Raw genomic sequence first — 9,906 nt, forward strand, 5'->3', positions numbered from 1 at the left:
AAAACTGGTTACTTTAATCAGTTGCTGTTTTTAAAAAAGACATTGCTACATATAAACATTTTAAGTTGCAGTTAAATAAATTAGTGTTTAGTGTAAAGCATATTTGCAACTAAATTTCTAATACTAAAAATAATTATGTGCTTCCTCACGTGCTGTCACATCATGTTATCATATAAACATCTATAAATTAGAAAGTTAAGCTATTAAGAATAAATTATTCTATAACACCAATAATGATATTATTTAGAACATTTATCTTCAGGCTGTGCGTTGTTTTATTATACTCAAAATTTAAATATATAGCTTTTTTTGTGTTTGTTTTTTTAAAGATTTTATTGGGGGAGAGGAACAGGACTTTATTGGGGAACAGTGTGCACTTCCAGGACTTTTTTTCCAAGTCAAGTTGTTGTCCTTTCAATCTTAGTTGTGGAGGGTGCCATTTAGCTTCAAGTTGTTGTCCTTTCAGTCTTAGTTGTGGAGGGTGCAGCTCATCTCCAGGTCCAGTTCCCATTTCTAGTTGCAGGGGGCACAGCCCACCATCCCTTGCAGGACTCGAGGAGTTGAACTGGCAACCTTGTGGTTGAGAGCCCGTGCTCCAACCAACTGAGCCATCTGGGAGGCAGCTCAGCTCAAGGTGCCGTGATCAATCTTAGTAGCAGGGAGTGGAGCCCACCATCCCTTGCAGGACTCGAGGAGTTGAACCGGCAACCTTGTGGTTGAGAGCTCACTGGCCCATGTGGGAATCGAACCGGCAGCCTTCGGAGTTAGGCGCATGGAGCTCTAACCGCCTGAGCCACCGGGCTGGCCCTAAATATATAGTTTTTTTTAAAAAGCAATGTTAATATAGTCAAATTCGTACTTTTAAGGTTTCCAGACCTTCATTGTTTCAAGAGTTAGAAATGTGTTGCCTCATACAGGTTGCCTCATTAATTACAGTGAATTTATGAGTTTTACTAATTAAATGTAATTACATGCTAACAGCTCAAAGATTTAAATTTTCATTTTCAGGAATCTTCTATTTGGTTAGTGCCACCCTACCATCCAGACACTGTTTAGTAAACTTTTGAAACTTACTAAAAGAGGTTTTTAATAATGGTTAGTATCCTTGTGCCTTTCTTTTTTCTTTTTGTAGTCTGTTATATTACTGTGGAGAACCATTTTTGTTGTTGTTTTCACCCTAAGAAACTTACCTTATTTAACAACACAATTTGTGCGTTTCCATCCCTAAGGTGAAGAGATTGGAAAAGCAGGATAATTTTCTTTCTCTCTCTCTCTCTCCCTCAGTCTCACCCTCCCTCCATTCCTTCCTTCCTCCACTTCCTCTTTCTTCTCCTCCTCTACCTTCTTCTTTATTATAACCCAGGAAACTTCTGTTAAGTTCACTTGGGATTTTCAAAGACTTATTTTATAGTTCAACAAAGATATCTTAAAAATTCCAATCATTATATGCAGTAGGCAAGACAATCTGTCTCTATCAAATGATGATAGAACTTTATTTAAAAGTCAGACACAGTAATTTTTGGTGACATACAGCACAGGGAAACAACTATATTTCACAACTATCTCTTCAATTTCAACTTTAGAGTCTTATATAAATCTAGATATGGAATTTGTATTCTAAAGCTTTACAAAAAGAAATATATGTTTGCCCTAGTGCCACAAGTGAACAGCACTTTATATTATTAAATCTCCGAATTTGCTATATTAATTCCAAACCTTTGCTCAAAGTTAAAGGTTTTCATAGTTTTACAAAAGATTAGAAATATTCTGTATGTGAGAAGAGAACCTATTGTGTCACAGTGACTTTATTAGCAACATAAGATAAAACTATTTTTCAGGTAAACTTACATTAATAGAGCAAAAAAGTGCAGGCAAAATTCAGCTTTTTGAGAGAAAAAAATAATAAAAATGGTAATTTGACATGTAATCCAGGCTATTGATTGGTTAATGGTTGCTTGATTAAAGTTTTCACTTTTTAGTGGCTTTGTAAAATAGATAAAGCTAAAATGGTAATGGTAGAGTTACAAATTTACAATTTTGAGTTTCAAAATTTGTAAATATAATTTACTTAAAATAATTTTACATTATAAAAGATGAAAGAGATTGACTTTTGGGCATATTTTTTTTACCTACATTTTATATTATTCAGCATTATAAATTTTATATTACATAAATTTGCTATAAAAGAGTTTCATGTGTCTTTATTTATAGTCTGAAGTTACATATGGAGTACTAAATACATATTACTCCTTAACTTACTAGAAATAAAATTGAGTCATTTCATAGTTGAATGGGTATGTACATTTATAAGATTTTTTCTAGCAAAATCAGTTGTTTAGACCACTCTCTTAGGATGGACAAAAAATAATTAATATATTTATTCCATTATTTTTGAAACTAATATAATCAATATGTCTAAAAACTGCATTTGCCAAAAAAAGGGTATCATAAATTATGTCACATTGGGAAAATTATTAGTTTTAAATGAAGGTTTGTTTCAAACAATTCAATGTTATTCCATCTATAACATTTTTAAGTGTCAATGGCATTAAGTTCTGACCTTGTTATATTATCTAATCAATTATTCTGTTAAATGTTTCAACAGAGAGCCAAGACTAAGTTACCTCAAGACTATGTATTCCTCTCCCTTTTGGAGTCAGATTTTTCCATTGCTACAGTGTTGTCATCATCATCATCTTCATCATCATTATCATCATGTTCTTAATAAGTACATCTAATAGTAGGTATTAAACAACAAGAAACACTGTGTCCATATACTGGCTGTCAGGTGTCATAAATCCTTTAATAGAAATATAATTCATGGATTTCAGAACTGTATAATTTAACACATAATAAATAATGTATGACAGTAATTATTAGTGGGGAATTCACATGTAGCTTTAATCATACATTCCTAGTACAAATAAATTAATGTTATTACTAATTTAATGTTATTAAACAAATACATAAGTTTTACCTGATTAAATAACTTCTATACAATGCATTTCACTAACTTCTGAAAAACACTTTTGTAAGCAATTTAATTAGAAAAATTGTTAAATAAGAATTAAAGTATTTGGGTAAAGTATAGCTATCATTAATTTAGCCAACATTTAAAGAACACATGTGTAAGATCAGTGCCATGAGAACTCGATCTATTCTCTTTACAATTAATTGGGAGGGAGACTTCGAAGACCTAGAGGGCAGATAGGAAAACATTAAAATGAGTGCAAAATACAAAAGGGACAAAACTAAATTGAGTGAAAACAATGAGCCTGGTCAATTGGAAATTGATTCCTGAGTCATGTCCTGAAGTAATGGATAAAGTCTGATTGACATGAGAATGGAAGAACTTGGTAGGGTACCAGAGCAAGGAGAAGCAAAGGAGAAAAACTTTGGAGGTCCAAGCAGAGACTGTGTGTGTAGATAAAAAAGAAATTGGGGGTGGGGGCAAGAAGGGGAAAAGCTGAATCGGAGAAGTCATGATGGTAAAAATAGATTTGGATTTCACCTGTTTATTGGACAGGAAAATGCTATTAATAACTGATATTTAAAAAATAGATAATTCTGGTAGGTGTGAGCCTTTGGGGAAGGAAGAGATTAGTAGACTATACACAGAGTTAGAAGACCACTAAGGAAACTGTTCAGGTACCCACAAAAGAAAAATGAGGATATAGCCAGGAATGGACAAGAAGGTACTAGAACAGGATCAAAAGTCACAAAATTGGGTATCAGGATATCTTACTAGAGTCTCAGGTGTGAACTATAGAAAGTGAATTATCCTCTTTCTCAATCAGTTTTCTCTGTCATATAGTTGCCTAAAAAGTATTAGTTTGTCACAAAAGATTGTGTATGCAAAATATTTTGGAAACCATGACACGTATGTGGTATTAAGTATTTTTATCCTGTATTATTTTAGAATTAGCCTAACTTAATAAACAGCAAAGGAATAACACCTAAGGAAAAAAACACACAAACAAAAAACAAGTCCTCCCATGCATATTTAATTAGGTTCATTTCATTATGTTTTCATATTACTTTTTGAAGTTCTGTAAATTTTTCATATTTGTTCACATTTTTGGTTGTTTTCCACATTTTTAGTTCTTGCACAGAAAAAGCTTAAGTCTCAGTACATCTAAATTTCAACTATAATATGCAGCTAGATCATGCATCTGATCTATATGTAACTAACACATGTGTATCTCAATTAGCTGGAGAGGGAGACTAATAAAATTTTGTTCCACAAATATGACTTTGTAATAGAAATTTTTTGGAAATGTTATAATGAGCCCCAGATATACTGAATTTCTAGTAAATCTATTGTCAATGAAATGGGAATTCAAAACAATATATATTAATAAGGTCATTATTTTCTTCATAGGATAAATTTTTACCAGGTCTCAGTTATTAAGCTGATGATGACAAAGAAACTTAATATGTGTCCATGGATTTTTAAAGTGCTACACTTTGTTATTTCATGATTAAATCATATTTGTTTTTAATCATCATCAGTAGTTTTATAGGCATAATCACAAAACCAGAAATTATTTTCCATATTTTTGTGTCTGTGTTAATGCTATTTTGTTCTGTTTTGAGATGCATAATGAAGAACTCATGTTTACAGAAAATTTTCATATCTCACGTTGTAATCTAAAAAGTGGTATATTTCTTCAAATTTTTTTTTTTTAACATCAAGAGTGAATTTCTGGTTATTTATTTGTGTATATGTGTTTTTATTTATATTTTGAGATAGTATATGTCTTATGATGCTAATTAATTTTATATCTCAATAATTTGAGACTATATATATACAAATATGTGTGTGTGTGTGTGTGTGTGTGTGTGTGTGTGTGTGTGTGTATATATATATATATATATGTGTGTTCCTAGTTGGCAGTTCATTTCACTATGAGGTGGAGATTTTTTTAAACTAGCCCACTTTGATAAAATATTTTAATGAACATGTGTTATGTATTAAAAGTGTAACAATTTGTTATAACCTTTATAATGAAATTTTTCAAACCTTCAAGGATGTTATATTGACATGTCTCTTGAGAATTATTTTAGTATTTTTTTTCTGCACAGTTGCAGTCTATGTGTTTTGTAATATTTCATTTTCTGTGTTATTCTGTAGAGGTCCTTCTGTAGTGCCATGGTAGAAGAACTGAGGATGTCCCTGAAGTGCCAGCGTCGGTTAAAACACAAGCCACAGGCCCCAGTTATTGTGAAAACAGAAGAAGTTATCAACATGCACACATTTAACGACAGAAGGTTGCCAGGTAAAGAAACCATGGCATAAAGCTGGGAAGCCAAACACCCAAGCACAAACTGTCGTCTTTTTTCCAAACAATTTAGCGAGAATGTTTCCTGTGGAAATATGCAACCTGTGCAAAATAAAATGAGTTACCTCATGCCGCTGTGTCTATGAACTAGAGACTCTGTGATCTAAGCAGTTGCAGTGATCAGACTTGATTTACAAGCATCATGGATCAAACAAGTTACACGGGGTTATACTGTTTATCATGGGTTCCTCCCTTCTTCTGAGTGAATGTTATATGCGCATTTTGTGGCTGGTTTCAAATGCAGTCCAGTAAGAAATTACAGGTTCCTTTTGAAGTCCAACTGTTGCCAGTAGATGGAGTATCAATGCCCCAAGGGTAACCAGTAAAAGAAAAAAAAAAAAAGAAAAAAAATCAGTAAGAATAAAAATACTTGGAATCAGCACAAACTGTAGTGTTACAAGAAACAGTACAGTCTTCTGAACACCCAGATAAAAGATGTGGTGATGTTACTAGCCCCCAACTACTCAGTACAGTGATTATCTGAATAGACGATATGTGTTTACAGGATGTGAAAAATGTAATGCAAAACAATTCTGAATTTCATGGTAAATGGAATATAAAGCATATCTTCATCAGTGTTTTTCTTTCTTTTCTTTTTTCTTTTCTTTTTTTTTTGACAGTCTGTGTCACTGATTGAGATAGAAATGTCAATTACCAAGGCAATAATGTTTTCCTTAAATTCACCGGCAGGAGAATTAACATATAACTCTACCAAATCCATACCTATCCCCCAGCCCAGACACCTTCTCCCAACCCCCACCAAGAATAAAAAAGCAACAGTTGGTTCAGATATTCTGAATTGAAAAGGATGATGTTTTGCAATCTTTGTCTTACCTTATAAAAGATGGATGGGTATTGATAGTTGTGTGGAAGACTGAAGCTTTCATTTTAACATTCAGATATGTTAATCCAAACCCTAGTTCCTTCTATAAACAAACTTGATGGAGCCTGGGTAGATGTCAGTGAAAGGAAAAGAGGACTGGTCATCTGTAGAAAAGTGCGTATGGAGAACTTTGGAGTGGACTGCATTTATCAATACAGTTACAATGTTAAATGAACAAAATTCTTGAGCAGTTTTTTTTTCAAAAAATGTTCAGGTTTATTTGTGGAAATGCAAGATTTCTATGAAAATAGTTTTTGTATGGAAATTTTTGTAATACTTTTTATCAACAAAATAAGAACATGTGTTCCTGTCAGGGGTGTGATGTCAAGCATGAATGGTAGTGCGTGTGCACCACCAACGTTTGGTGAAAACTATTTTTATCAAGAAAAAAAGGAATCATAGAAGAGAAATATTTTCAAGTTAGATAATATAAAAGCTAGGTGCACTACCACCACTGCTTACCATGCCACACCCCTGGTTTCCACAAGGCTGACAACATACTGTAATGAACAATTGTGTGTAAAATGGTAAAAGACACAGACTTCTTGACAACATTGTGATAACAGTTGAGTGCACACAGTTTGCTGTTTGAATCCAATGCACAAAATTAAAAAAAAATCATTAAAATTATGTCCATTTTACTTTCAGCTTTGACTTTCATTTTTCTTTTGTATGTATAAATGAATGTACAATGTGCTCATTGCATTAAGGGAAGTATACTTCCTGAATCCTTCTTGGTCATCCTGTTTCCTGAATCCTCCTCTGTTTTCTCTGCTCACAACACCTGGAGAAAAGAGGGAAAAAACTTCAGTGGTGAGCTATTTTAGATGTAGGAAAAGCTGCACTGAGAAATAAAATGTAATCTTGAGGCTTAGGGCAGTTTAAATGAGAAAAATAGCAGTTCTAGAGGCAACAGCCATCATCTTCCCTCTTCTGAGTGGATATTGACTATGTTCATAGGGTGTGTGAGACTGTATAGTGATGACTGGTATTATATTTGAAGTTGGACCCATGTCAATTTAAGACCTCCTTGTGCACTGATAATTCTATGTAATTCAGCAAAGGGAGAAAAGATAGGCTCACATTAACAATTAGTAATGATGTGTGGTTTAGATGATAATATCCTAACAAACCCTCTTATTTTTAAATCACAAATTATAACAGAATTTACTAAGCAAAAAAAAAGGAAATACACATTATAACTAGAACACATGACAGAAAATAGAAGTTCTGTGAAGTATTTTTTAAACTCACAAAAGTTGCATAATCAAAATTGCTAATATCTGATTAAATTAAAAATTAGCTGTCTAAGTGTTTTCAAAATTTCTAGTGTATAGACTGTTTTAAATTAAAATTTATATTTAAACAATAATTTTGTCCCCAAATTTAATTTAATTGTAGAGAGTTACATGAGTCACTGGTAAAAATTGTGTTTTTTAATGGTGAATAAACTAAATTAACATATTTCATAAAAATATGCACATTTTGGAGAATATTAAGCTTTTTCACAATCAGATTCCAATTAGATTTTAAAGGACTTTTAAATTTTAATTCTTTATTATGTTAAACCACTTTAATAATAGGCAGGGAATGACAACTTAATTATTTTTTAAGTAGTCAGGAAATAATTATTTAGCTTTTTAGTAAAAGTTGACAATTACTGTAAGTATTAAATTAATAAATTTTGATAAGTGAAAAAAACTCACTGTATTTTAACTGTAAAGATAATTCAGAATATATACACAATGCATAATATTTAATTTTTACCCATTTCCTAAAAGGTTTCTACATCAGTCTCAAAACAGATATGTACCTACTCATCAGGTGCTTATGCACACATAAGATACTAGTTTTTAATTTTAATAAAATCTAGATTACTTTCAAAATAATTTTAACCAATGGAAATACATTTTTTCTCTTTGAGAAGGCAGTGTTTGTTTGGAGTATTAGTCTGTAGTATAACAAATTAGAAGGAGGAAGAGAACACCTGTTTTAATCAACAATATAACCTGATGACTTCAGGTAGTCAGTGGAGACACACATATAACAACTAAAAGACCCTAATCAGATGAAAACACCAAGGATTTATATTCATATATGTCACAGCTAAGTAACCCTAGCAACTGAACACTCAGGCAATAAAGTCACATATTTACAACTGAATTACCCTAACCTAAATGGGAATACTAAGGGGATATATTATATTTTACAAGTAAGTAAAATAACTAAGGGTATTTTATTAATTACAATGTTTCAAAAATTTTGTAACTCAGTTATATTTTAATAAGTTTCTTGTTACAATTAAATGTGTTTATGTACTAACACCTATGATTTAAAAATATTTTAGCAGTTAAAAAATACTTTTATTCTACTCTCATAAAAAGTCATTAGTTTTTCTGGGTATAGAATTCTAAGTTGCAAATCATTTTCTTACATAAATTTGAAGGTATTCTTTCATCACTTTGTTATTTCCAGCCAACTGTTGACAAATCTGAAGTCGGTGAAATCCCTGATAGTTTGTATGTGAGTTACTTTGTTTGTTTGTTTGTTTTTTACTCTTTCTTAGGTTTGTTTGTTCTTCTCATTTCCGCCAGCATCCTGAAATATCCCAGTGATAGAGATGGCTCTTTTCTCATCCATTGTGCTGGGTGCTTGCTGAAGTTTTAAATTTAGTTACTGTTGTACTTCAATTTGAGAAGAACTTTATGAACTATCTCTTTGATGATTTCCTTTTCTCTGTTTTCTCTGCTCACTCTAATAGGTTCTCTTATGTTAATTAACATTGGAGCCCCTGACTGTTATCTAAATTTATACCTTTGTTTTTCTGTTCCTCATTGATGTCATTTTTACCTTCCAAATACTATATTGAGTTTTTCATTCCTGCAAATTGTTTTAATTTTTATGAGTTCTTTTTTTATGGCTATAATATTTTCTCTGATATCTCTGAAGACATTAATAGTAATCTTATGACATCCCCCTTCTTCCTAAAATGACCTCAGTTTCCTCCCAGTTGCATTTTTATGTGTGCTTGTGTGGATTTCTATCTTCCATGTTAGAGATTTTCTTATTAATTATTAACAGTCTGTTAATGATTAAGAAAAGACTATAATATGACTTGGAAGCTGCATGTGCACAACAGAGTAGGGGATAATATTTACCTAATTTGTTGTTTACCACAGATTAATCTAGATGGGCTATTTGTTGATGAATTCTTCAAAATGTCCCTATCTTTGGATTTTTCTCTTGGGCTTGTTAGATTCCCCTGAGAAATATTTTTAAATGTCCTGCCTGGAAATTAAGGCCAACAGCCAATGTTCTGGTAATCATGAGTTAAGAGATGTTGAGATCAGTACATTATGCATTCAGAAAGACTAAGATCATTTGATTACACAGTTTTAAATTTAGTACTCATTCTTTCAACTGGACCTGACATCCTCGGTCTGGAGTCCGTCTTTTGTTTCTGTTTTGTTTTTTACTGTTTTGAGAATAATTCCCTATCATGTTGCTGAGTTGGTGGAGAACAGGCTCCCAGGGATGAAGAAGAGGAAGGGGAATATAGGGATCTATTGTTTCAAACTACATCTAATAAACCCTCCCTGTTGTATTCTCCCTCCTATACTGCAAGTTATGAATGTGCATTGTGCAACTGGTTCTTGTGCTTTTGAGGATTTTATGATATAA

General features: G+C 32.2%; 1 protein-coding gene across 4 annotated transcripts in view; it reads left to right on the top strand.

Moving 5' to 3' along the window:
* GRIK2 (glutamate ionotropic receptor kainate type subunit 2) overlaps nucleotides 1–6,872 on the top strand; it is a 590,198-nt gene extending 583,326 nt beyond the window's left edge. Inside the window, exons 17-18 of one of the 4 annotated variants that reach the window (XM_074333338.1) lie at nucleotides 2,606–2,740; nucleotides 5,135–5,239. In XM_074333338.1, the coding sequence (XP_074189439.1) occupies nucleotides 2,606–2,725 (120 nt within the window). In that variant the 3' untranslated portion in view covers nucleotides 2,726–2,740; nucleotides 5,135–5,239. Of the gene's footprint in view, nucleotides 1–1,008; nucleotides 1,096–2,605; nucleotides 2,741–5,134 lie in introns of those variants that run through there. The other 3 variants (XM_074333339.1, XM_074333340.1, XM_074333337.1) reach the window with 3 other exon arrangements.
* Nucleotides 6,873–9,906: the final 3,034 nt, after the last annotated feature.

Source organism: Rhinolophus sinicus, linkage group LG05, assembly GCF_036562045.2.
Source record: "Rhinolophus sinicus isolate RSC01 linkage group LG05, ASM3656204v1, whole genome shotgun sequence".
NCBI lineage: Eukaryota > Metazoa > Chordata > Mammalia > Chiroptera > Rhinolophidae > Rhinolophus > Rhinolophus sinicus.